The sequence below is a fragment of the Myotis daubentonii genome, chromosome 16 (assembly GCF_963259705.1).
Source record: "Myotis daubentonii chromosome 16, mMyoDau2.1, whole genome shotgun sequence".
NCBI lineage: Eukaryota > Metazoa > Chordata > Mammalia > Chiroptera > Vespertilionidae > Myotis > Myotis daubentonii.
Genome location: NC_081855.1, coordinates 47,568,928 through 47,596,431, shown reverse-complemented (window position 1 = coordinate 47,596,431; position 27,504 = coordinate 47,568,928). Strand labels below are relative to the sequence as shown.

Here is a 27,504-nt window from a genome sequence, read left to right as displayed (position 1 = left end):
TTCTTACCACCGATTCATCTGGAAAGTGAATAGTGACCCATAGACCAAAATATGTGTGTCAGTTTGTCAGTGTACCAAGAACAGTAACCCTTCTTTCACCTTTACCTTCTCTCTCACAGAGGGGTTAGTCATTTTCCTTGCCTCTAGTTCTGACTTCATTGTGGAGCCATATGGGGACTCTGGGGAATACATGTGAAACTGAACACCTGATTTGATTTCTAGTCCTTGTTCTGTCCAGGGATTCTTTGAAAATGCACATCTGCCTAAATTAGCCGATTAACAGAATTCAGTGCACCAGTTGTCTCCTGAGAAGAGTATGGGACCTTGCTAAAGAGTTGTGTTCAGAATTAGTTAGAAACTCTTGTCTTCCTTTCAGAGCACACAAAAATACCAATGACAGTCTCAAGGTTGGTTCTTTTCCACTCCAACTTTAACTGTAGACTGGAGATAGACTGCACAGTATTTGTTACTTCATTACAGATGATATTTCAACCAAGGAAATAAATCCTAGTTTAGTTCACATGGGGAAAGGTGGAGAAAGACCATAGTTAATGCTCTGCCCTGACCCAAAGCCAGGCCCCAAAGTTCCCCAGTCTGACCACAGGCTATGCGAACAGTAAACAGGGCAGGACCGGTCAAAGTCAACTAGGATTTAAAAATCCATGTGGGGTAAACATGGCTTTGGTACTATCACCACCATGCAAACCAACAAGGTCATAGTGCAGACTCAGACCTGCTGTTGAATATTTTAACACAAGTTATTTAATATAAACAAAAACTATAGAACTGAATTGTCAGCATATGTTGTAAACTTACTGTTTCAACTTTACCTTGGAGTTCTGTCACCTCACTGGCCTACATAAGAAAGAAAGAAAAGAAAAGAAAGAAGCCTTAGAAACAGACTACAGTTGACCCTTGAACAATATGTGTTTGAATTGCACAGGTCCACATATATGTGGATTTTTTTCAATAAATACTGTAAATGTATGTTCTCTTCCTTATGATTTTCTTTATTGTAAGAATATAGTATATAATACATATAACATACAAAATATGTGTTTTACAACTGTTATTGGTAAGGCTTCTGGTCAACAATAGGGTATTTTAAGTTTTGGGGGAGTCAGGTTATATGTGGATTTTCAACTGTGTGGGGAGGGATGTCAGTGCCCCAACCTGTGTTGTTCAAGGGTCAATTAACTGTGCTGCTGTCCTTGCTATCACAGAGCAGGGCCAACTATGCTTTTCATCCCAGCAGGAGGGTTATTTCAGATATCATTTGCTTTCAATATTCAGCAAGAAGCTCCCAAGGCCAAGGTCGATTACAAGTCATTCATATAAGTGAGATGAGCAACTTGAACATTGTCTAGGAAAGCAGTAAGTTTTGGATAAAACCTCAGCACAGAGACAGATGGTTGTCTGGGGATCTTAAGCTCTTCTATCAAACTTCCTTAACCATATACCAGAACACCAGGATACCTCTAACTTGATTGCTTTCTACTACAAGGCAAAGTGAAGCCAAAAATCCTTCCTCTTTACTAAGTTGAATGCTGGCCTAGTAGTGATATTGGCATTCCAAATTCTAGGAGGGAAAACACTCAGCCTGGACTTAGTTCAGTCCTATCATCTCTAAATTTTTATTTTTAAAATATATTTTTACTGATTTCAGAGAGGGGGGGGAGAGGGAGAGAGCGATAAAACATCAATGATGAAAGAGAACCATTGATCGGCTGCTTCCTGCATGCCCCACACTGGGGATCAAGCCCACAACCCGGGCATGGGCACCGACTGGGAATCAAACCATGACCTCCTGGTTCATAAGTCAACGCTCTACCACTGAGCCATGCTGGCCAGGAATGAGCTCTAAATTTTTAAATGAGAACATCCTCATGAGACAATCCAACTTGCAGATCAGATTAATATCTCAACAGAACCTAGCTCCATACATAGTTCAGGATCTGGAGCACTACAGAAAATCTGCACTTCAAGTTTCCCGTTCCACCCAATGATAGCAATTTCCTCTATCATTTTCCCTTTCTGTATGAGGGAGGTAATTACTTTGTAACACAGATTCCCAATGCCACAGACTATAAAGATATGCTGAGCACACATGGCCAAAACACCAAATAGCCATGGATTAAAATCAAAATGAGCTGAGCGTGAATGAGTTCTGGTATAGAAGATGATATCTGAAATTAAATTCAAATATTCAACTTAAACATTCAACTATTAAAAATTATTTAAAATTGGTAGTCAAAACTTTCAAATGACACTGAAAAGCATAAGTATTCCTTAGCACTGTCAGTTGATAGAGTGCTCCTGTGGTCAGTATACTGGCCATTTACTGTACCAACTTGAAACTCAACTGAAGACAGTGGAGGAGCAAGGCTGTTGCTGTTTTTTTCTTTCACTGGTTCTGCCAATGTAGGACATCTCCAATAATGATATTGTCACCATATTAGTAAGCTCTCCTTTTGTAATAGTAATTAAGGCAATAACCTATCTCCTCTTCAAGTCCTGGCAAGAGGTCTATGATGATGCAATTTCATTGAAGCCATCCAACAAACACATTTTGCACTGCCTGAAGAAATATTCTCTGAATACTTTGTTTCTAAGATTTGTTGTGTCTATGTATATTTGTTATTTCTAACATTTCTGCATGCATTTGTAGCTTCAATAATCACTTGAGAAAAAATTATTCTTAAACTTGAATCTAGAAATGTGATAAAGATAACAAAAGTGTGGATACCTATCTCCATTTCAATTTTCATTGTATGTAATATCATTTTCAGTGTCTTCCCTGGAATGATATAGTTTTATAAGAGTTCAGGAATCTAGAAATGACAATGAAGTAGGTTCCAAAGGTTAAGGCTAATGACGAATAGCAGCCCATTCTGGACACAAACCAACGCTGAAGGCTAGTTTCAGTACATCTTATGATGCAGAACAGAACCAGAACACGGCCCACCTCACCCCCAACTCTCTTTTATTTAGCTACTGACTGCTCTGCTGCTGCCAACTCCAAGAACATACCCTCAGACCTCTGCAAAGAAAAAGCCTCCCAGCTCAATTTTCCTTATGTCCCCCCAAACTCCTAAAGGACATTTTGAAAACAGTATCTACACATCAGTTTACTTGAAACAAACGCTTTGTACTAAGGGAGCTGAATATTTTACACTGATTTCATCTCAGTGGAAATCCCACTTTCCCTTTTTATAAACGACGAGACAAGTCCCATTTTGGCTCTAGAATTATAGGCAGAAAACGACATTAAGAAAATAGATGATATTTTAATTCAGTAATCAAATCCAAGGCTAATTCCTGAAAATTCCGGAAAGTTGAATTTAGCTAAGGTCACACAAATCTATGAAATACATGAACCAGGAGCCAAGCCTAATTCAAAAAACTCATGTTTCCAAACATATCATAGTTTGGAAGTGTTATCAGGTCACAGAGTGCCAAACAAACAACCTTTGAGCAGTAAGAAAGACAGAGTGATGTGACAACATTTACAGTTTCTGCAGCAATTATAAATGCTCAATAAATATTTACTCAATTAACATAGTGAGACCACTCAAAGATGCAGGCCAGGTGCCAGATTCTCAAGCCTACAGTGTTCAAGAAATAAACCATCCAGGTGTACAAGTTGTTTCCAACAGGCTGAACCTACAAGGTAATAAAAGGCAAGGAGGGTTTCTGGCAAGACTTAAGACAAATCAAGGATTATAAATCTATATAGTTTTATTAAAACAAAAACGGACAGTGTTGTATGAAGTTTACATTTAAACAAAGTTTTCACAGAAATCTAACACATGCCTAAAAGGATTTTACAATGAAGGTCTAGATGTAGGTCTGGATGATGTCAAGAACTGACGGATTTCATGAGTCAAGACAGCATTTTGGGTAATTAATTCTTGGGATAAAAAAAGAATTTTTGTTTTGTGTCTTAAAGTGAACCACTGCCCCAGTATGAAAGTGAAAGTTTAATCTTCTCCTGAGACCAGGGCTTTTGAAATAATCCAACTCTTGAAGTGATTCAATGAACTTGTGCTGTCAGTGGCTGAACCCTGCCACCAATGGTTTCAGAGTTCAGAGTTCAAAGTTCAAAAAACAGAGAGGCTCCAAGAGTTTCTCCACCCTAAAAACATGGGCCCCCTCTCTTTACTCACACACCTCCTATACCATCCCCTTCTCCTCCCCCCAAATATCTCAGCCAGGCGCTTGGATGGACAAGCTAATGTCTATAGCTTCATAATTAGGAGAGAAAGGGTCTTGTCAATTTCAAGAATTAGCACCTCTAAGACAGAATGATCTGCCTATATATATGCTCCAATAAAAGACTTCCCCTTCTCAACTAATTTCCACCCCCCTTCCCCCTGCCCCAAATGGCAACTTTGGTAACTTATCCACTGGCTTAGTCCTTTGTTGGGAAAAGAATTAATCTCCGGCAGGGAACACCTTGGCCTGTAAGTCTCAGGCATTCACAGCTTTTAAACAGTCTCTCAGAGTCCTCAATTAGATTGCCAATTACATTTTTTTAAAAGAAAATATTCTGGACACAAAACCAAATCATTAGCTGTTTCTTCTTTTCATTGTTTCACCATTTCCCCAACCAGGCCCCAAATTTTAATAAAAACAATCCTACTCATCTTCCTTCCTACCCCATCCCTCCCACCCCCAAATAATACAGCAGTAATAGCCAAAAACTACACACATGCTACGCTGTAAAAATGCAGTTAACACTATTGGGAAGAAGGCTGTGGGTTGTGGAGACGCGCTTTGAAGATCTACAGTATCTTTCTGCTCTCACACATACCCATTCTGCAAGTTTTGTCCTTCATAGAAGGCCCTTCGCTTTTCTCAGCAAAGTGCAGAATGAATTGCCTTGAAACACTTACCCTCCTCCCCCTCCACATGGATGGGTGTGCAAACTATACAGCATGGAACGGCTTTAAAGCACTTGGGCTGCTGTAGGGCACAGAACTATACTGGCTCTTCAAAGGACATCTTCTCAAGCCACTTCTATGGTATCAAGACAAGTAGAACTCCTTCCCCTCCCCACTTGAAACCCACAGTCAGATGTGACAGGGGCTGGTACTCAGGAGAGTTAATTCTTGTCATCTTTTTTGTCATCATCCTCTGAGGGATAGGAATGCCACGTCAGCCTTTCCTCATAGAAGGATATGACAACCTGGGGGCACTTGACATTGGCTTCCTTGGCTGGGACCAGGTCAGCCTCATCAGAGTTTTTCCTGCAGAATAAAGCACAGAGAGACTTTGAGACCAGGTGTTAGTGGTCTCCCAACTTGGGTAAGAAGCATAAGCTAGGAAAGGGTGTTAATATGGCCAAAGCAGCATTTACTGACAGCTTTTGGTTAAGTGACATTCTTGTAGATATCCTGTTGAAAATCCCCTTTGAGTATCTTTGTCAAAAGGTAAGTGATCTAACTCAATCTATCACAACTGAACCTCTGGGAAAGGCCAGAAAAAGCATGACTCTCTGAGGGAAGAAGAAGAAAGACTACCACATTCTTCCAAAAGCCATATGCCAGCTGCCGGGGACCCATGGAGAGATCTTGGCTTTGTAATAGGATTTCATACTATGCTGTATAACACTGAATGCCAATCTCACATTGGCCAGAGCCAATGCAGTTGAATACTTTCTTGCTAACTCATAATTATACCGTTTAACATTACCAAATGCCATGCTCACAGATATGCCAGAACTCCCAGGTGCTTTGAAATGGTTCTTCAACATTGAGAGGTAGAAAATGACTGGACTATAATGTAATTCTCTATATCAGTGATGGCGAACCTTTTGAGCTCGGCGTGTCAGCATTTTGAAAAACCCTAACTTAACTCTGGTGCCATGTCACATATAGAAATTTTTTGATATTTGCAACCACAGTAAAACAAAGGTTTATATTTTTTGGTATTTATTTTATATATTTAAATGCCATTTAACAAAGAAAAATCAACCAAAAAAATGAGTTTGTGTGTCACCTCTGACACGCGTGTCATAGGTTCGCCATCATTGTTCTATATTCTTCTGAATATTAAAATGTTCTCAAAATGTAAAAAATCACATCTATTCCAAGGGACAAAGGAGTACACTCTATCTATAGGTCATTGGGAATGTCTCAGATGGAAGGTGTAGGCAGGCAGTAGATACCTATATATAAAAGGCTAATATGTAATATGCTAAGTGTCCCTCTGACTGACCATTCGACCAGTCGCTATGATGCGCACTGACCACCAGGGGGTACACGCTCCAACTGGTAGGTTAGCTTGTTGCTGGGGTCCAGCTGATAGGGACTGGGCTAGATGGGCCGGACATGCCCTGGAGCCCTCCCGCAGTCCCTCTCGAGCCCGGATCGTGCACTGATGGGGTCCCTCGGCCTGGCCTGTACCCTCTTGCAATCCAGGGCCCCTTGGGGGATGTCGGAGAGGCGGTTTCAGCCCAATCCCCGTAGGCCAGCCTGAGGGACCCCGGGCATCTAGTATGATAGAATCTCTGATGAGGCACCACTCAAAAGTTCCAGAAACCCAGCAACAGGGTAAACCAAAGCTCCACAGCTCCACAGTATCAGAGACGAAGCTGGTAAGATATGTTTCTGAATAACGGATTCAAAAAAATGGGAGAGAAAGGAGTATAACGGTATCAGAATCTGAAGTAGGCTGCCCCTTGTTCAACAATGTCCTCAGAAGTAAGTTCAATCATTTCACTGCATAGGAATATTTGCTATTTTTGGAAATGGACAAATATCTCCACCCTCCAGGAAAATAACTTCACAATGAACTTGGTTTTATAATCAAAATCAATCTTTAACATAAAGGGTTATATTCAGCTATAATCTTTACACACAGCAGTGAGTCAACCAAAGGAGTGTAATCTTAAGGAACATGAAGATACTACACTAACTCAGGTGAAATGTAGATAGAGAAAGTGTACTCTAGCTGGACCGAGTAACTCCTGGAATCAGTTCTTTCCCTCCAAATGCAGCACCTTAAAAACAAACAAAAACCCCCACCCCCACACATAAAAACCAAAAAAACCCCTTTTCTTTTATGGGCTAGCAATATATCAGCTAAAAGAAGGTCAGATTCAGTAAACACCCAAGGAATGCATAGGAAGAAAACAGGTTTAGCTAGCTGTGACACAGGCTTCCTATGGTGTTAAACTTAGACCTCTCTGGCTACCTTCTAGAGAAGAGTTAGTACAAATGTGAGTTTCAGAGAAGGTTCTAGACTGGCCAAAGGACAAAGCACCTATAATGTTGTCTTCATAGGCAAAGGCTTAGAATTATTCACTCCTAATATATATTTTAAAAACAATGACTGAGATCCACTTGAGGGGAAAAAAAGCACAAGCATTTTCAATTTTTTAAAAAAAGGGAGGCCTTCCTTTTGGACAGAGTAGGGAAATTATCCAAAATTTGGGGTTACAACTGTTTCCATTAGGCTGTTTCATAGAGTATTGCTATCATTGGTGTTTATACTTAATGGAGAAAAATGTAGACATGCTCTATGCTCAGTATATGACCCCTGCTGGCTGATCTTGGAACTGTAGAATCTGTACAAATTGGAAAGAATCTAACAATTAAGGACAAAGAAAAGCTACAGAAATTCTTTCCTAAGTCAGAGAAGTTAACAGAATTTCTGAGCCTGGGGCCAGCCTAATCTTTATTAAGGAGGTGGTAGAAGGGGAGGATGGTTCAATCACATTTCATATTTTTTCCTTTCACTTAGGAAAGTGAAATGTGATTCCTCCCCATACCCTCTCCACTCTAGATTTTCTCCCACCTCCTAAAAAAATGGCCCAAAATCTGAAAATCCTAAGGGCCCCTACCTGTAAATCATGAGTCCAGGTTGACAGTCAGGCCGAGGGTCACTACCGAAGGACTATGCCATCTTAAAGATTTCACACCTGGGTGACTGGAATTTCGAAGGTCCAGCTCTTTTCTCTGGCATGGAACAAATGGGAGAAAAAAAACACACACACAGAGCCAGTGGCAGACTCACCATTTCATCAGGAACATGAGCTCTCCACTGGAGTCTGTAGCTCCAATAATCCGTTCAGGCTCCAAACCCCGGGCAAAGCCTCGAGGCTTTTCTGGCTGCAAAAACCAGAGGGATTGAAAAATTTTAAGTGCGTGAGGCTGCTATCCAGACTGGAGTTACTCCTGTTTCTCTATTCATGTACACAAACTCTTTTGTCAATATTTCACCAATACCATGGTTCCAATCCTTTTAGATTTGTTCTGATTATCCCATCAAGCTCTGAAATGCTTGAGGTTTCCCCACGTGTAAAAAGGGACATAGAACTCAAAGCAAAAAAAAAATGTTAACAAAGGCTTCATCACCCTCAAAAAACAACTTATTTGCCCAACCAGCGTGGCTCAGTGGTTGAGTGTTGACCTATGAATCAGGAGGTGACAGTTCAACTCCCGGTCAGGGCACATGCCTGGGTTGTGGGCTCGATCCCAGGTGTGGGGCGTGCAGGAGGCAGCCAATCAATGATTCTCTCTCATTATTGATGTTTCTCTCTCTCTCCCCCCGCGCCCTCTGAAACCAATAATACAGACACACACACACACATATATTATAGGCCGCCCAATGCACAAAATTCGTGCAAGAGTAGGCCTTCTCTTCCCCCAGCTGCCAGCTTCCGTCCGGCACCCGGGACCCAGGCTTCCCTCACAGAGGAAGGCCCTGCCCACCCGCCACAGCCCAATGGTCGGTGGCCTGAGCCTCCCTCTGCGAGGCAATCATGGCGCGATGATTGTCCTGGTGCCAGTGGGTGTCATAGTGTGGTCGTCCAGAAGGTCATTTGGTCTAATTAGCATATTATCCTTTTATTATTAGACAACTTACTTTAAGGTACTGAGAATGGATTAAAATAGCTACCTTGAACCTGTAATGATTAAAACATTGACCGAACCCTGGCTGGTGTGGCCCAGTTGGTTGGCCATTGTTCCACGTACTAGAAGGTTGCTGGTTTGATTCCTGGTCAAGGGCATATGCCCAGGTTGTGGGCTCAATCTCCGGTAGGGGGAGTGCAGGAGGCAGCTGATCAATGTTGTGCTCTCACATCAATGTTTCTATCTCTTTCTTCTCCTTCTCCCTTCCTCTCTCTAAAAATCAATAAACTATTTTTTTAAAAAACAAAATAACCTGGCTGGTGTGGCTCAGTGGTTGAGTGTCGACCTATGAACCAGGAGGTTAAGGTTCAATTCCTGGTCAGGGCACATGCCTGGATTGCAGGCTCAATTCCCAGTGTGGGGCATGCAGGAGGCAGTCAATCAATGATTCTCACTGTTGATGTTTCCATCTCTCCCTTTCTCCCTGAAGTCAATAAAAATATATTAAAAAACAAAAAAAACCAAAACACTGAATGCTACCGACTTACAGGAATGAATTGTTCCTGAACCTTCACATAAAATAAAAGTAGATTATGTGGCTGGCTTTATGAGAGTAATGAGCCCCCAAATACTCTGTAAGCATTAGCCTAAGATTCCAAAAGGACTGAGAGATGGCTGCTCATATTTAAGCAGCAGCAGAACAAAAGTACTGAAATTAGCTGGCTTTCAGCTTCGCTGACAGCAGTAAGAATGCGGCTAGTAACAATGCTCATTCCTACCCTTACCTCTTCTTTCTTCTTCTTTGGTTTGCTCTCCTCTCCCTTATCTTCAGAATCAGAGTCAGCTTTGCGTTTGCCTCCTTCTGATTTATCTGTCTCATGTGCTGTTTTCTGCGACTGTAAAAACTCAGCAATGAGGTCGGGGCAATCCAAGTTCTCTTCTGGCTCCCACGTGTTGTCCTCACTGAAATCAGAGCACACAGTGAGTCACTTTCCACTTCAAGTTAGCACACTCATAAAAAGGAGAAAGAAGCACAGGAGGACAGGAGCCATGTGTCCTTGGCAAAGAGGAGTTAACAGTGAGTAACTAGATCAAGAACTGAGCAAAGTTAAAATTACTTGGGGTCAAGGATGGGGGGGGGGGGGGTTTGCTTTTTAGTGCAAATTGAAAATTTAGAAACGCCTCTTTCAAAAAAATGTACTTTCTCTTGCAAATGTGTATAAGTCTAAAGCCACACACAAATTCGTTCCTCAGAAATCACTGTCTTGTATTATAGCACTTTATACATGTAGACCATTTTCCTAGTTAGATTATAAGCCATGAAGGCCAGGCCTGAGTCACACTGCACCCGTTGAAATACCCTAGCCCTTGACATTACTAGACTCCTGAGAAATAGTTGGTGATGAAATGAATGGATTCACCCAGGTCAGTGAAACGTACTCTGAGAACCCCTTCCACTTGAGGAGGTACTCCACTTTGCCCTTTACCACTCGACGGTCGAGAACTTTTTCCACCACATATTCCTCTTCCTCCTCTTCTAGCACCTCCTCCACTTTCTTCTTGTTTTGTTTTTTCCCCATAGTGCCCGCCAGTTTTCTGGTATAAAGGGTGACGCTGCTAAAATAAAGAAAATAAGAAGGATGTAAGGGCACACTCTTGTTGGTTATGTGAATATATGGATGCTAAGAAAAGCAGGGACGTCACAGATGACTTTAATAGTGTGTGTTGCTTACTTAAGTGCTATGACTATTCACCTTCAACACACAATGAAATTTGCTGATATACTCAGCTAGAAAGTTAGTTCATAAAATAGCTCCAACTAATGTCACAGCAAAACTTATTCTTGTATAGCTACATAAAATTTTTATACATATTCTAAGTTAAAAAGTTCCCAATACCCCTTTTACTACAAAGCATATCTAAAATATATTATATTGAAAGAAAATCAATCCTAAAAAATAATGTATATACATCAAACATATACATATAACCCCCTGATCCGTACTTTTTCTATTCTGTTTTCCATTTCATTATAGTACTGGGCTTGATTTTTTACTGTGGGAAATAGTTTGTCCTATTTATTAAATGTCTAGTTTAATTTTCCCTTTTGTATATGTATATAACCCATTCCTCCGCACTGTTAAAACACCTTCTCTTTTAAGTCCCCTCAAGATTCTTTATGCAGTCTTTTCTGAATGCCGCCATTAATTTATATGTCACAAGTTTCTTGTTAACTTCTCATTGTATTTAGTTTATTTCTAAGGCTGAAAATTATTGGAAAATGGGGGGGAGCTTAGTTATCACAGATAATAGAACCTGATTTTATTCCTAAAATACATCAACCTTTCTAAGGGGTTTTCCAGTGCTAAAATTCTAGTCCCCTATAAATCTATTTTCTTTTGCCCTTCATATAATTCTTTGACTCCTGGTAGGCTTAAAACCTTATGGTTTACCAATTTGTGTCAGTAGGTGGCACCATAAGATACCAACACAACAAAACTGATCTACAAAACTGGCCAAAATCTACAAATTGATGGATCAGTTGCCCAGAATGAGATACAATCAATCAAGAGTATGGCAGATGATCCAAACAATAAAGAAGTTACTACCATGTTTGAATTTAAGACAATGCCAATTTGGTTTGGTTAAATTGGTTGTAGAAATTTCAAAATACTTTAGAACTGGCCTGTACATATAGAATGTATTTTAGAAATAGTCCATCTATAGACTATATGAAATAGAACAAACTTTTCATAAAGTCAGGATCATCATTATGGATCTTTTAAAAAATAAATATATTTTTATTGATTTTAGAGAAGGGAGAGGGAGAGAGAGATAGAAACATCAATGATGAGAGAGAATCATTGACTGGCGGCCTCCCACACATCCCCTACTAGGGATGGAGCCTGCAACCCAGGCATGTGCTCTAGACTGGTATTGAACCTGGGACCCTTCAGTCTGCAGGCTGATGCTCTATCCACTGAGTCAAACCAGCTAGGGCCATCATTATGAATCTTATCTACAGATGCTTACTTAGGTTTACACTCAGATATTCCCATGTCGGCATCTGTGAACAATGCTGACAATGAAAAATCAAACATTTGTTTGGTTACTAGAAAATTCTAGACATTGCTGGATACTGGAGATTCAACAGAGTAAGAAATGGTCCCTGTCTTCCTGAAGCTTAAGGTCGAGTAAGAAAAACATGTAGACACTTCTCCCCACTAGGTATTTTGAACTTTTGCAGAGCACGCAAAACAATGTTTTCTGAGATGCTTTTAGTGTATGTGGCCTAAGGCAACACCCAAGGTACCTTCCCCCTTCCGAACACAAATCTAAGTATCTTTTCAACACTCTTTCTCTCTATTTACTTACTGAAGACTGATTTTTCTTGACTCCCAAAACCTCTATCCGTTAGAGCAGCGGTTCTCAACCTGTGGGTCGCGACCCCTTTGGGGAATGAAAGACCCTTTCACAGGGGTCGCCTAAGACCACCGGAAAACACATACATAATTACATATTGTTTTTGTGATTAATCACTATGCTTTAATTATGTTCCATTTGTAACAATGAAAATACATCCTGCATATCAGATATTTACATTACAACTCATAACAGTAGCAAAATTACAGTTATGAAGTAGCAACGAAAATAATTTTATGGTTGGGGATCACCACATGAGGAACTGTATTAAAGGGTCGTGGCATTAGGAAGCTTGAGAACCACTGTGTTAGAGAAAGTGCAGGAGTCTTCCACAGACTAATCACTGGACTTCATGTAACCTTTGGCTAACTCCTGGATAGCTTCATTGTGCCCGATTCAGAAGCTGTGCTTCTGAAGGGAGATCTTTATTCACGTTTCCAGATTCTGATTGCCATATGACAAATGTTATTTTATGAGTAAAGAAAAATCCATTTTCCTTTTGGATAAATGCAGCAATGTTTTTCCCCAAGAACAAGTGCTACTCTTTGTTTGCTTATTTTCACTGTTGATTGAAGGGGTAGCAAGATTCATGGTCAGTCTTTGGTTAAAAAGAGCAGAGAAAAATAAACTGACAATCACTTTTAGATAACAAAGGGCTAGATAACTCCCTACATTAATCTGGACTTGAAAACTGGAAGATATTCCCTTTCTCAATAGATGGAAGGGAAACAATGGGTTATAGATGATCCAAAAAACATAAGTGTCCGCTAATAACCCTTCTAAGTAATTACATTTAAGAAAGGAAGGTATTCTATTACTATGGCATCAAAATTCAGAGCTATTTAAGGCTCAATGTTATCTACATTAAATACCTATAATTGCCTTACAAAAATAAACAGCATTTCACTTATGGTAATGCAAGGAAACTAGACTTAGGGTGGGGAGCACACAATTAAATATACAGATGTCAATTTATAATCTATCATCTGAAAATTATAATGTTATTAACCAATGTTACCCCAATAAACTTACTTTGAAAAATAATAAAATGAGATCTATCCTTAAAAAAGAAAAATAAATGGCACTGAATACTGCCCATCTGATCCTGCTACTATGAACCAAAAGGGTCAGGTCAGCTTCAGGCTAATCTCTAGCTACTATAAGCCTCTCTTCCCTTTATCATTAGCATGGCCCCAGGGAGTACGAGTCACAGAATAGAGTAAGAATAAAATCCTTAAGGTTAGGTAAAGAAAATTTCCTAAATGGGGAAATCTAAAGTAAGACCTCTTGATTTACATCTTTACTCAAATCATTGTCCTAAGAACAATTAAAATAAGTAAAGAATGCAGAAAACAGATTCCGACTTTTCTCTTGAGCTTTCTGAATGGGCTCTTCCCAGCATCTACCTCCAGAGATTGGATTCTTTACACAGAAGATTCTCAGCCAGGCTTCCCAGCGTGTTTCCCCCTTATTCATAGGTAGTTCTCTAGGTTTCTGAATAAACTGTTTCCAAACTCAGTAGAATGCAACCCATTCCTTCTACAGAATCTAGTACCTTCAGAAGAGCCAAGAGTCTACTTAAATATGATGGGCAATTATTCTCTTACTAGAGGCCTGGTGCACAAAAATTTGTGCACTCGGGGGGGGAGGGAGGGGGGTCCCTCAGCCCAGCCTGTGCCCTCTCGCAGTCTGGGACCCCTCCGGAGATAACGACCTGCTGGCTTAGGCCGGCTCCCGGGTGGCAGAGGGCAGGCGCAATCCCTAGGTGCAGCCCCTGGTCAGGCTCAGAGCAGGGCTGATTGGGGAGTTGGGGCGCCTTCCCCTGTCATGCACAGAGCAGGGCAGATTGGGAGGTTGCAATGCCACCCTCAGTCATGCTCAGGGTAGGGCCAATTGGGGGGTTGGGGCACCGCCCCCTGTCACACTCAAGGCAGGGTTGATGGGGAGGTTGCAGCGCCACCCCCTGTCACCCACAGAGCAGGGCCAATCAGGGGGTTGGGACGCTGCCCCCTGTCATGCACAGAGCAGGGCCCATCAGGGGGGTTGGGGCCCCGTACCCTGTCACACACAGAGCAGGGTCAATCAAGGGGTTGGGGAGCTCCCCCCTGTCATGCACAGAGCAGGGCTGATCAGGGGGTTGAGGAGCTCCCCCCTGTCATTCACAGAGTAGGGCCGATAGGGGAATTGGGGCACTGCCCCCTGTCACACTCAGGGCAGGACAGATCAGGGGGTTGGGGGCGCCGCCCTCTATCACCCACAGAGCAGGGTCGATCAGGGGGTTGGGGCGCCGCCACTGTCACACTCGGGGCAGGGCCGATGGGGAGGTTATGGCTCTACCCCATCACACACAGAGCAGGGCCCGTGGGGGGGGGGGGGTTGGGGCGCCGCACCCTGTCACACACAGAGCAGGGCTGATCAGGGAGTTGAGGCGCCGCACCCTGTCACACACAGAGCTGCAGGGCGATCAGGGGTTTGGGGAGCTCCCCCCTATCAGGCACAGATCAGGGCTGATCAGGGGGTTGGGGCGCCTTCCCCTGTAACAAACAAAGCAGGGCGGATAGGGAGGTTGTGGCCCTGCCCCCTGTCACACACAGAGCCGCAGTGCGATCAGGGGGTTTGGGCGCTGCCCCCTGTCACGCTGATCCCGGTGCTGGGAGGCATATTACCCTTTTACTATATAGGATAGAGGCGTGGTGGTGCATGGGTGGGGCTGGCTGGTTTGCCCTGAAGGGTGTCCTGGATGGGGGGGGGGGGGGGCGCCCACTGGGGTGCCTGGCCAGCCTGGGTGAGGGGATGATGGCTGTTTGCAGCTGGTCACACACCCTTCAGGGTGGGGGTCCCCACTGGGGTGCCTAGCCAGTCTGGGTGAGGGGCTGAGGGCTGTTTTCAGGCCAACTGAAGCTCCCAACTGCTCCCTTTTTTCTTTTTTCTTTTTTTTATTCTGGGCCAGCTAGAGCTCTGGCTCCAGCTCTGAGGCTTCTGCTGCTGAAAGTAGGTATCTGGTTTGTTTTGGTTCTATAATCGAAACTCTGTATCAACTCCAGCTCTAAGATCCCAGCCTCGGTGAAAGCAGGTTTCTGGGGTTTTGTTTAGCTTCTATATTTGTTACAATGTTTCTTAAACTGCAGGCTCAGAGGTTGGCAAAGCAGACGGGGAGCGTTGGTTTCCTCCGTCACTGAAGCAAGCAAGCCTCATGTTAGTTTCAAGCTGCCTGGCTGCCGGCTGCCATCTTGGCTGGCAGTTAATTTGCATAGCTCACTGATTAGCCAATGGGAAGGGTAGCGGTTGTACGCCAATTACCATGTTTCTCTTTTATTAGATAGGATAGCTTCCAAATAGATTATTTCAAAGGAAGCCTCCTCTCCCTGAAGATGGCCGTCTCTAAACACCAGCAGAGATAGTATGAAGGAGCATTCTCAATTAGAATTGCTTGCAAGAAAATTTCAAAGGAACTCAGATCAGTGTTGCAGCATACTGGGGGGAGGGAAGCCTTTAACCAACAATATTTGCCACTCCCCTAAACATCTTGGCAACCAAATTATATCAAAAGTGCCGTAATCAGCCGAGCCAGCGTGGCTCAGTGGTTGAGCATCGACCTATGAACCAGGAGGTCACGGTTCAATTCCTGGTCAGGGTACATGGCCAAGTTGTGGGCTTGATCCCCAGTGTGAAGTCAGACACATGGAGGCTAAATAGCATGTTATTAAACAATGAATGGGTTACCAATGAGATCAAGAAAGAAATTGAAACTTCCTGGAAACAAACAAAAATGAACGCACAACAACCCCGACCCTCTGGGACACAGCAAAAGCATTCCTGGGAGGGAAGTTCATAACATTACAGGTGTACCTCAAAAAAAAAAAAAATAATAATAATGATAAACTAACCCTACAATGTAAAGAATTAGAAAGAGAACAAGAAGAAAAGCCCTTGCCCTAACTGGTTTGGCTCAGCGGATAGAGCGTCGGCCTGCAGACTGAAGGGTCCCGGGTTCGATTCCGGTCAAGGGCATGTGCCTGGGTTGAGGGCACATTCCCAGTAGGGGGCGTGCAGGAGGCAGCTGAAACGATGTTTCTCTCTCATCGATGTTTCTAACTCTGTATCCCTCTCCTTCTCCCTTCCACTCTGTAAAAAATCAATAAAATGTATTTTAAAAAAGAAGAAGAAGAAAAGCCCAGAGTAAGTAGAAAGGAGGACATAATAAAGATCAGAGCAGAAATAAATGACATAGAAACAAACAAACAAAAAAAAGTCAATGAAACCAAGAGCTGGTTCTTTGAAAAGATAAACAAGATTGATGAATCTTTAGCCAGACTCATCAAGAAACAGAGGGAGGGGACCCAAATAAGTAAAACCAGAAACGAAAGTGGTAACAACAGGTTGAGGCGCGTGCAGGAGGCAATCGATGTGTTTCTCTCACATTGTTATTTCTCTCTCTGTTTTCCTCTGTCTCTAAAAATCAATAAAAAAAGTATCCTTGGGTGAGGATTTAAAAAAAAAAAATGAGCAAAGGACCTAAATAGATACTTCTCCAAAGGGAACATACAGATGGCTAAGAGACATATGAAAAAAATGCTCAAAGTCACTGATCATCAGAGAGATGCAAATTAAAACGATAATGAAGTATCACCTCACACCTGTCAGAATAGCTACCATCAACAAATCAACAAATGACAAGTGCTGGCGAGGACACGGAGAAAAGGGAATCCTAGTACACTGCTGGTAAGAATGCAGACTGGTGCAGCCATTATGGAAAACAGTATGGAGTTTCCTCAATAAATTAAGTATGGAACTGCTCTTTGATCCAGTGATCCCAATTCTAGGAATATATCCTAAGAAACCTGAAACACCAATCAGAAAGAATGTATGCACCCCTATGTTCATAGCAGCACGAGTTACAATAGCTAAGATCTGAAAACAGCACAAGTGTCCATCAGTACATAAGTGGATAAAAAAGATGTGGTACATTTACACCATGGAATAATATGCAGCAGTAAAAAAAAAAAAAAAAGGATCTCTTACCCTTTGAGACAGCATGGAAGGACCCTGAGATTATTTGGCTAAACAAAATAAGCCAGAGAAAGACAAGTATCACATGATCTCACTCATATGTGGAATTTAGTGAACATAATAAACTGTTGAATAAAATAGGTCCAGAGACAAAGAAGCCTGGAACAGAATTTTGAATCTCAGAGGGAAGGTGGGGTGGGTAGGAAGAGATCCACCAAAGGACTTGTATACATATACAAATTATGAACTTGGACCTCACGGACACAGATAATAGGGTGGGCCCGGGACAGGGGATGGGGGTGGGCTATAAGGAGTCAATGGGAGAAAAAAAGGGACAAATGTAATACTTTCAACAATAAAGAAAGATCTTTAAAATAATTAATAAAACAAATAGTAATTGTATTTAACATTAAAAAATTAAAAAGATCATCAAAAACAAAATTAGTAAATAATACCTTTAGATTAAGTAACATTTAAAGAGAACCGACTGACAAAACAACTCAGCAAAAATCAGAAAAATACACCAAGTTTAGGGAATATATGGCTCAAAGTCCTAAGGTATGTAGAGCTTGCTTTATGCGGAATACAAACATGGCCAGATAAGAAAGAGCTAGACTGAGGGGAGTGGTAGGCAGTGACCAGGTGATTATTATTGTGCGCACCACTACCCACTTCATCCTTTCTTTCAGCTAGTCTCTTTTTCCATTCTTTGTTTTCCTTCCCCCTCTAGCTTAGGTTTAAGACCTAGTCAATTAATAGCTATAAAAGTTTATATCTACAGCTCTACTAGCTTTTAATACTATCTATTTAAAAAACCAAATCAAATCAATCAGCATTTACTAAGAACCTGGGTGGAATATAGGGTGACCAAGTAAGTTCCACATCACAGGAACCCTCTCAGAACCAGGCAAATGGAGCTGTTTGGTCAGGCTAGCAGAATATAAGGACACCCAAGAAGTACAGGCTTTTGCGAATCCCTTAAGGCTAAGTGACAACATAATAACAACTAAACACTTATTGAATACTTAACACTTAATGCATATAAAGGCACTTAATTCAATCCTCAGAACAACTCTTTTAAGCCTGTTTGACAAATGAGGAAACTAAGGCTTACTGAAGCAAAGAAAATTTCCCAAAGTCCCCAATAGTAAGACACACAAGGCCAGGACCTAAAGATCCTATATAATAAAAGGGTAATATGCAAATCGACTGATAGGCGGGACAACCAGTCGCTATGATGTGCACTGACCACTTGGGGGCAGATGCTCAAGATAGGAGCTTCCCCCTGGTGGTCAGGGCACTCCCCCTCAGCCACTGCTCATGGCTATGAGGGCTCCCAGGGCTCCCTGACTGTGAGAGGGAGCAGGCTGGGCTGAGGGACACAATGTGCCGCCCACCCTCCCAATGCATGATTCTCGTGCACCGGGCCTCTAGTAAAATATAAAAAGGTAAGCCCAGATTGTGTGGCTCCGTGGTTTAGCATCAGCCTATGAACCAGGAGGATGCGGTTCTGATTCCTGGTGTACAAGGCCTCTTCCTCCTTAAAGTCCAAACTCCACAGTATTTAACATCTAACATCCTTTGGTTCCTACCATTCTATACTACTGTTTCCCTCATAAAACCTACACTGCTGTCAAAACAGAAAACCAGTCTAGCTGGCATGGCTCAGTGGTTGAATGTCTCAGTGGTTGAATGTCGACCTATGAACCTGGAGGTCACTGTTTGATTCCTAGTCAGGGCACATGCTTGGTTTGTGGGCTTGATCCTCAGGGCATGCAAGAGGCAGCTAATTAATGATTCTCTCTCAACATTGATGTTTCTCTCTCCCTTCCTCTCTGAAATCAATAAAAATATATGTAAAAAACAATACAAAACAGAAAACCATAACCTGAACATATCCTGCATGTTTCTCCATGCATGGCCTTGCTTACTATTAAAAAGCTAAATATTATAAGCTAAACCAAATGAAGTATTATTTCCCTACCCAACCAAGCTGAATATTATTTCTCTTTTCCTTGCATTTCCCAAAGCATTCTGTTTCTATTTCCACTTAAGACACTCAAAGGTAGGTCTGGCGTCATGTAAGGTGTTGAACCCTACATCTGCAATAAAGATGAATGTCTCAGACTCAGATAATCAGGGAACAGAAGTCCAAAGCTGTCAGCTCTTTAGGGAATGATCAGCAAGATACACCTAACCTACTAACCCTAAATGGAAAACAAGGAAGAAGTACCTTTGCTGAGCATTAGCAACTATATACGTCATCAAAAGGCAGGTGACGGCATGTGTAGTATATTCAGTTTGTAGTCCTCCTGATTCATGTTTCCAAACTGCTTTTAGTCTGTTAGCTGTGGCTGTTTGTAAGGCAAATGCTTTCCAGACGGAAAACTTTACTGAGCAGAAAACAAGAACTTGTGCCACATATCCAGTGAACAAGAATTTTATTTATTTTTTTAATATATTTTATTACAGAGAGGAAGGGAGAGGAATAGAGTTAGAAACATCGATGAGAGAGAAACATCGATCAGCTGCCTCCTGCAAACCCCCTACTGGGGATGTGCCTGCAACCAAGGTACATGCCCTTGACCAGAATTGAACCCGGGACCCTTCAGTCCCCAGGCCGATGCTCTATCCACTGAGCCAAACCAGCCAGGGCAACGATTTTATTTTCTAAAGGAATCTCTGCCTTCTAATTCCAGGATCTAGGACTAAAATACTGATGTGTGAATAAAATTAGAATATTATCTGAGATGTAATCAGAAACTTGGCTAACCCCTTTATAGTATGTAGATGTGAATGAAACTATAGATTTGGGTTGAGAGGCCACAGGGATCTGCAAATATCAGAACAGCTATATATGAAGCAAATATTTTTGTTTAAGATGAAACAAAAGTTATTAGAAAGCTACACCAGAATTATGACTAAGTTGGAATTAAAAGCAGAGACCAAAGCATTCACAGTTAACACAATAAAACCAGGTTACTGACACTAACCACTCAAATACCATAGTTCTATTAGGCCTTCAATGTGTTGGTTATTATTATTAAAGGGAATGGCTATTACTATTATCATGAAGTGAAAAACCTATCAAGTCTAACGCAAAATCTGTTATACCACCAGAGATAGAATACGAAGGGAGATTCTGAAATATAAATGACTAGAAAATGACAAAAATGCATCAATTCCCGTTTTAAATGGTGTGAATTCAGAAAGAAACATTTTCTTACTCACTAAAATGGGTACTGGAAGATATAATGGTTGCTTCTTTTCTTTCCATGTATGGCTAGAAATTTTTTAGTAACCTGTAGTCAAAAATACAGAAGACTAGGGTATCCTTGCTTGGTCTTCTTTAATCAAGAAACTAGAAGCACCTGGCTACACACTATTTACATTTTTAATGATAAAGAAAACAATTTAGGCTACAGCATCCAATGGGAAAAGAACAGAACCACAGGGAAAGTTAGAAATGACGGAAGATCCTTAACACTCCTGATGTTTTATTAAGGGGCAACTGATTCCAACAAGGTGTCCTTCAATCACACCACTTCCTATGCAAATGTCTAAAAGCACTACTTTCCCAGTTGTATTCACGCATCTATTCCACAGCCAGGGGCCTTCCAGGACTATTTCAAGCTGCTGCCATGATTCTTACCGTGACCGAGGAGGCTCTCTCCTCTGGGCCGGAGCTTCTAGTGTAACTGATCTTTGAATCAGCTTCGGCTCAACGGAGTTAAACCAATATATGCCCGAATATTATACAAATTCATGAAAAACCCTTCATTTGAAGCTTAGAAAAGGAGGCAAAGTACTGCTCACTCTGCAGTCAAATTTCCCAACAACAAGTCTGGCTAAAAACAAAAAACCAACACCACAAAGAGCCCAAGGGGCTGGGGGTGGGACGATCTAAGGAACTTCCCCCTCTTTGTCTCCCAATTTCCCACATCCCTCAAACTGTAACGTAGTAACCCCTTAAATGTTAGCTCATCTACATATTCCTACCATTTCACTGCCCTGTGTGACCGACCAGTAACAATCCCAGATAAAAATGTTAAGAAACGAATTCTGAACCAAAGTTGAAAGAGCTGCACTTGAACTTTCCACTTCCCAAGGAACCTCGGAGTGAAGGCAGCAGAAGGCCTGGCAGAGGGAAGAATGCGTGCGCCGACCACCCTTCCTTCACACATCACTTCTACAGCCTCCCCGCGCGACCCACCCGGAAGGAAGGGCAGCCAGGTCCCCCCTTTTATCTTCAAGACCTTACGGATACACCCTCGAACCTCCCCTCTGCCCGCGCTCACAGCTCTTTCCGCCTCGAGAGCCAAGGCAGGCAAATAACTGCCCCCCCCCCGCCCCTTCCCAATGTATCGCATGCACCAGTTTGCTCACCCATTCCTCCGCACCTTGGGCTGCGCAGCTCCCCCTTACAACTTACTCCAAGTTACTTTGCAAGCGGAATGCCTCTGGGAGCCCCGACCAGACCCCAAGTTCTCAGGTTACACTTCTAAGCCTCGGTTCTGGCCGTTGTGAACCCTCCAAACGCACTAATATCCAAGCGTTAAGGCTGCCCGGCCAGTCCCGTTCCCTGATCTCCACCACGTCCCTCCTCTCCGGTGCAATCCTGCAGCCGCCCACCCAGTCCAGGTAACACTGCCTGGGTCCACTACCCAGGGCGCGAAGAGCGAGCGATCCGCGAGAGCTAGGCCCACGCCGAACCTCTCCAACGTCCGCCTCGGAATGCGCCGCCCCGCCCCCTTCATCCCTGCGGCGCTCGCCGTCCGACACCCAGCGCGCGGCGGAAAAGCCCGGCGCGGGAAGGGCGCGGGGCCGGTGCCCCAGGTCGGCGGGGAGCCGGGGCCCCTCAGCCAGGATTCCCGCCGCCGCCGCGCACCTCCCCCGCCATCCCCCGCCGCCTCCCCGCCTCTAGCGGACTCCTTACCTCAGAGCAGCGCCCAAGAGCAGGAGAGGAATCGGTGCTGCGCTACTGGCGCGTCCCGTTGCGGGGGGGCTCGGAGGAGTGGCGCCCAGAAAAGCAACAGGCCGGGTGGCCGCGGTCGAGCCCCTCACTGAAGCGGCGTACCGCAGGCCCGAGCCAACGGCCCTCTCCTTAGCCGAACAAAAGAGCTTCTCACTCTGCGCTGCCCGCCGCCCGCACTGCGCAGGCGCGACGACCTGCCGCACTGCTCTATGGGACACAGAGTCTCTCCGAGACTACAAGACCCAAGGTGCTGTGCGCGTCTTACGCCGCCACGCACTGTTTAGGAGGGTTTCAGGAAGTTTTCGTTTTTAAACTGCCTGGTGTTGGAGGAGTGTCGTTTAGAACCTTGTTACCTAGAAAATTAGAACATGTGCGTTTGTAAGCACGTCCCTTGATGCTTGGTCCGGAAGATGAGCCACTTCTGGAGAGTAATTCACATTCTCAACATTTTTGAATCTTAACAGGTTTCTCACCAGAACTTTACAAAATCTCCAAAAATCTCTGAAATCCTTAATTCCCTCCTCCTCAAATTTCTGTAAGGTTCCTACTTCTCAGCCTTTAGATTACTTTCCTTTGGAGGTCTTCCCTGACTCATTAGACCAAGCATGTCAAACTCAAAGGCTAACACGGGCCAAATAAACAAGGTTTTAAGTTTATGTGGACCGCTAAAAAACAAAAGCTTCAATTTTCATAGAAACATAGGTTTATTTCGATAGAGACATGCTGAATACAAAGGGCTGAAATAAATGGGTCATCGTTAACATACAATAATAGAACATTTAAATAAAAATTAGTATTTTTTTCTTAAACATTAACTTACCAGACACTGAAGAACTGTACAAATTAGTAAGTGTAACGCAAATAAACCTACTCTTTTTGTTCTCTGAAAGCGAAATATTTCCTGTTGCACACACCAAACAAGTCAGTCCAAGACTAATGACGTGGCAATCAGCTGCTGAAATACTAGTATTCACTGCTAGTATTAGTGGAGAGAAACGGTGCGCCTGCGAGTAAGGCCCATCAGGGAAATAAATGCAACACGATTATAGTAATGAGTCATTAGCGAACATTGTAGTTCACTATTAATAATTATGTATAACAGGATATTGTAAAAATTAAGTTACAAAATTTTTATTAAAACGTTTTTTACATACCATTATATTGCTGGACCGCAAAAATATTCATTATTGGACTGCATACGGCCCACGGGCAGTGAATCTGACGTGCTTGCTTTAGACTGTTAGGTCCCTCTGGTAGGTGTCATCATGGCATCTTGAATTTACCCTTTTTATTAGCTGTGCCAAAGGATAGCATTAGCAAAGAATCCCCTTATCTTCATGAGCACTCCACCAGTCACCCCAAAGAAACAGAAATAGGCAGAAACCGTGCTTGTGTCTAAGGTTCAGAAATAGCCAAAGAAAAATCAATGCATCATAAGTAATAATTAGTAAACATTTATCATGCACACAGATTGAAAGACAGTTTGTAAACTGGGAGCACTCAAACCAAAACATGGAATGAGGCTTAGAGGTATATTGTTGTAAAGCATTACATTAGTGGGAAAGTAATGACTTTATTCTTCACAGTTATTAGTTACAATACTAGAATTTTCTTAAATGATAGGGAATTGGTCAGTGCTTACCTCATATCAATCTTGGGAAGCAGTTCAAATTTTGCTTATGATTTCCAGAGGCATAAACAAGAGACTCAAGTTAGTCTTACAAAGTAAGCTAAGTCTGGCCAGCATAGCTCAGTGGGTGAACATTGAGGTTAAGGTTCAATTTCCAGTCAGGGCACATGCCCAGGTTTTGGGCTCAATCTCCAATGTTGGGCATGCAGGAGGCAGCCAATCAATGATTCTCTCTCATCATTGATGTTTCTATCTTTTTCTCCTCTCCCTTTGGCTCTGAAATCAATAAAGTATATTAAAAGTATATATAATTTGCCATCTCAACCACTTTTATGTGTACAGTTCGTGGTCTTAAATACATTCATAATGTTGTGCAACCATCACCATCACTCATCTCTGTAACTCTTTTCATTTGTAAAACTGAAACTTTATACCCCTTAAACAGGCATGGGGAAGTAGGCAATGTAGGTGGGGGTGGGATTCCATTGATTGGGTGATAAGGTTGTTAATCTTTCCATGATAATAGACAGTTCTTGAATGAGAATGGACCACATTCCAAGGTTGACTCCAAGGTCCTAGAGGCATACAACTCCCAGCCAGGTTAGAATGTCCTTTCTTTAACCAGAATTAGGCAATCACGGTGAACAGAGCATGATTAATATTTCCCATAACCATAGCTAGTCCCAATATTCTATTTTTGACCCTAACAACGTAAGTGGAATTATAGTATTTGTCTTTTTGCGACTGGCTTGTTTCACTTAGCGTAATGTTCTCAAGAACATTATGGATATATGTTGTCATATATGTTAAAATTTCCTCCCTTTTTAAGGCTGAAGAATATCCCATTGTATGTATATATCACATTTTGCTTACCCATTCCTTCACTGTTCCACACTTAGGTTGCTTTCACATTTTAGCTATTGTGAATAATGCTGCTATGAACGTGGGTGCACACATATTCTTTGAGAGATACCATTTGCAGTACTTTTGGTTACATACCCAGAAGTGGTTCTTATGGTAAATCTATTTCTAATTTTTTTAAGAAACTGCCGTACTGTTTTCCACAGTGGCTGCATCAGTTTACATTCCTACCAACAGTGCAGAAGGGTTTCAATTTCTCCTTTCTAGATGCTTCCAATTGTTTTTTTAAAAAGTAGCCATCCTAAATGGGTGTGAGTCTTTGTTTCATTTTGATTACTACTTTGAAATTCTATTGTTAAAGATTTATTCATTTGGGGTTAACAAGCACTCTTTTAAAAGGCAAATACACTTAAGAGCTCTTACTTTCCCACCCCATCAGTCTGATTCTCACGTGACTGCCAGGTAATAATGGACGGTAATAAAACCTACACTTCTCAAATCATGCACCCATATCCCTGACATTGATTAGTTTTCTCAAGAGAAGGGATCACTGCTTGGAGAGGTACTTATATAATTTGCTAGCATTTCTGATATGATAAGGATTGGCCCTGGTATCAAGTGTTGGAAATTGTTGACAAAATAAGCTCGAGATAGGGGATCAACTGTTTGTGAAACCTATATTACACTCAAATTATTTAATAAATGTATTAATATTCCAAGTGGGTGATGCAAAGCTAAACCCTTATATTCTTTTTTGTTTGTATATTCTTTTTTTAAAATATATTTTTATTGATTTCAGAGAGGAAGGAAGAGGGAGAGATAGAAACATCAATGATGAGAAAGAATCATTGATTGGCTGCCTCCTGCACGCCCCCCACTGGGGATAGAGCCCACAACCTGGGTATGTGCCCTTGACAGGAATCGCACCTGGGACCCTTCAGTCCGAAGGCCTACGCTCTATCCACAGAGCCAAACCGGCTAGGGCTGTTGGTATATTCTTTAAAATATAAGCTCCAGGAGGTCAGAATATTTTTCTGTTTGGCTCACTGCCAAAAACAGTTCTCAGCTCATAGAAAGGGCTCAATAAATATTCGCTGAGTGAATGGATACATACTGCAGATATACTCTGTGGTTTTCCAAGTGTAGTCCATGGAGTCTGAAGAGTGCCAGAGACAGTTTCAGAGAGTCTGCATGGTCAAAATTATTTTCCTGGTAATATTAAGACATTACTTGATCTTTTCCATTGTGTTGACATTTTCACTGATGGTACAAAAGTAACAGTGGGTGAAGCTGCTGGCAGCTTAGCATGAATCAAGGCAGCGTGGCATCAACTTATAGCAGAGTCATTGCATTCTTCACAGCTATACTTATGCAAAAAAAGAATTAAAAGGCCACTTTCACTTAAGACTACCCTTGATGGTACAAATTATGAACTTTATGAAATCTCTTTCCTAGAATATGTCTTTTTAATCTTCTCTGTGATGAAATGGAAGATGTACATAAAGCACTTTTGCTGCTTGCTGAAATATATAAGGTTGTGCAATTGTTTGAGATGTGTGGGTTAAACTAGCTGCTCTTTATAAGAGAACACAACTTTTTTTTTGAAAGAATGACTGACAGAAAAACTATGGTTATTCAGACTTGGATATTTGAATGAAATAAGCTTTCATTCAAGGAAAATATTTCTATTTCAATATTTGAGCTTTCATGCCAAAATGATAACTTGGGAAATATGGTATTCACCAAAGTGAGATTAATAGCTTCACAAAACTGATGACATAGTGGTTATTTTAATAAATGTGATTTTTAAAAATATTGAATGAAATGAATCAATATTTGGGAGATCTGTATAACTCAGTAAACCAGTATTTCCCAAATGGTTTCAGATACCCCAATGCAACCAACCTTTAAGAAACTACCATTTGTTGAGTTTTGCTAGTATCAAAGAAAGATATCCACAATAGTCAGAGAAGGCTAAAAAAATCCATGTGAGACAGGATTTTCTTCATTTCCTAGACCAAAATAATATAGTACAACAGAGAATGGGGAAGCAGAGAATTCAGCTGTCTTCTGTTAAGCCAGACATTAAAGAAATTTACAAAATTGTAATACAATGTTACTCTACTCCACAGGGGTTACTCTACTTTCACAGGGGTCGCCTAAGACCATCGGAAAACACATATATAATTACATATTGTTTTTGTGATTAATCGCTATGCTTTAATTATGTTCAATTTGTAACAATGAAATTGGGGGTCACCACAACATGAGGAACTGTATTAAAGGGTCGTGGCATTAGGAAGGTTGAGAACCACTGCTCTACTCAATAATTATTAACAAGTGTAGTTATAGTTCATAAAATATATTATCTTTACATGTAATGGTTTATTATTGTTTTAGGTTAATGAATAAATATTTAAACTTTTTAAATTAAATGTAGTGAAGTGACATCGGTTAATAAAATTATACAGGTTTCAGGTATACAATTCTATAATACATCACCTGTATTGTGTGTTCACCACCCCCCAAAAAATGCTTTTAAATTTCTCCAATTTAATTTCTAACTTGGTGAATATCCCACATAAACCAAAGCTGCTTGGGGTCTTTAAAGATTTTTAAGAATGCAAAGGAATCCCGAGATCAACAAGTTTGAGAAGGGCTGCTCTGAAGTGTGTCAATAATCTTCACGTTAGCGATGAGGACATTAAGGCTTACAAAGATTTAGGACCACCCGTTACAGGCCACGG

General features: G+C 41.8%; 1 protein-coding gene and 1 long non-coding RNA gene across 4 annotated transcripts; both read right to left on the bottom strand.

Annotated features, from left to right (window-relative positions):
* Positions 1-989: 989 nt before the first annotated feature.
* LOC132218893 (uncharacterized) lies at positions 990-26,880 on the bottom strand. Its single transcript, XR_009449312.1, has 2 exons — positions 25,636-26,880; positions 990-1,748 (listed from the first exon to the last, which is right to left on the bottom strand). It is a non-coding gene; the product is annotated as an uncharacterized LOC132218893 (long non-coding RNA).
* CBX1 (chromobox 1) lies at positions 3,721-22,455 on the bottom strand. 3 transcript variants are annotated; one of them, XM_059670745.1, is made up of 6 exons: positions 22,228-22,366; positions 10,299-10,475; positions 9,644-9,821; positions 8,020-8,114; positions 7,847-7,932; positions 5,114-5,249 (listed from the first exon to the last, which is right to left on the bottom strand). In XM_059670745.1, exons 2-5 carry the CDS (start codon positions 10,436-10,438, stop codon positions 7,854-7,856), a joined length of 492 nt encoding a protein of 163 aa, XP_059526728.1. In that variant the 5' UTR covers positions 10,439-10,475; positions 22,228-22,366; the 3' UTR covers positions 5,114-5,249; positions 7,847-7,853. The 3 variants fall into 3 exon arrangements, with proteins under 3 accessions (XP_059526730.1, XP_059526728.1, XP_059526729.1); XM_059670747.1 differs by lacking the exon at positions 7,847-7,932 and having other exon boundaries at positions 3,721-5,249; positions 22,228-22,455; XM_059670746.1 differs by lacking the exon at positions 5,114-5,249 and having other exon boundaries at positions 7,846-7,932.
* Positions 26,881-27,504: the final 624 nt, after the last annotated feature.

Excerpts from the sequence above, each read along its gene's own strand:
- CBX1 (XM_059670747.1), bottom strand. The coding sequence starts at position 10,438 with ATGGGGAAAAAACAAAACAAGAAGAAAGTGGAGGAGGTGCTAGAAGAG. Across the intron at positions 8,115-9,643 it reads CAAAGAAGAAGAAAGAAGAG|CCAGAAAAGCCTCGAGGCTT; the intron begins GTAAGGGTAGGA and ends TGGTTTTTGCAG. Across the intron at positions 5,250-8,019 it reads CTCATGTTCCTGATGAAATG|GAAAAACTCTGATGAGGCTG; the intron begins GTGAGTCTGCCA and ends TTTATTCTGCAG.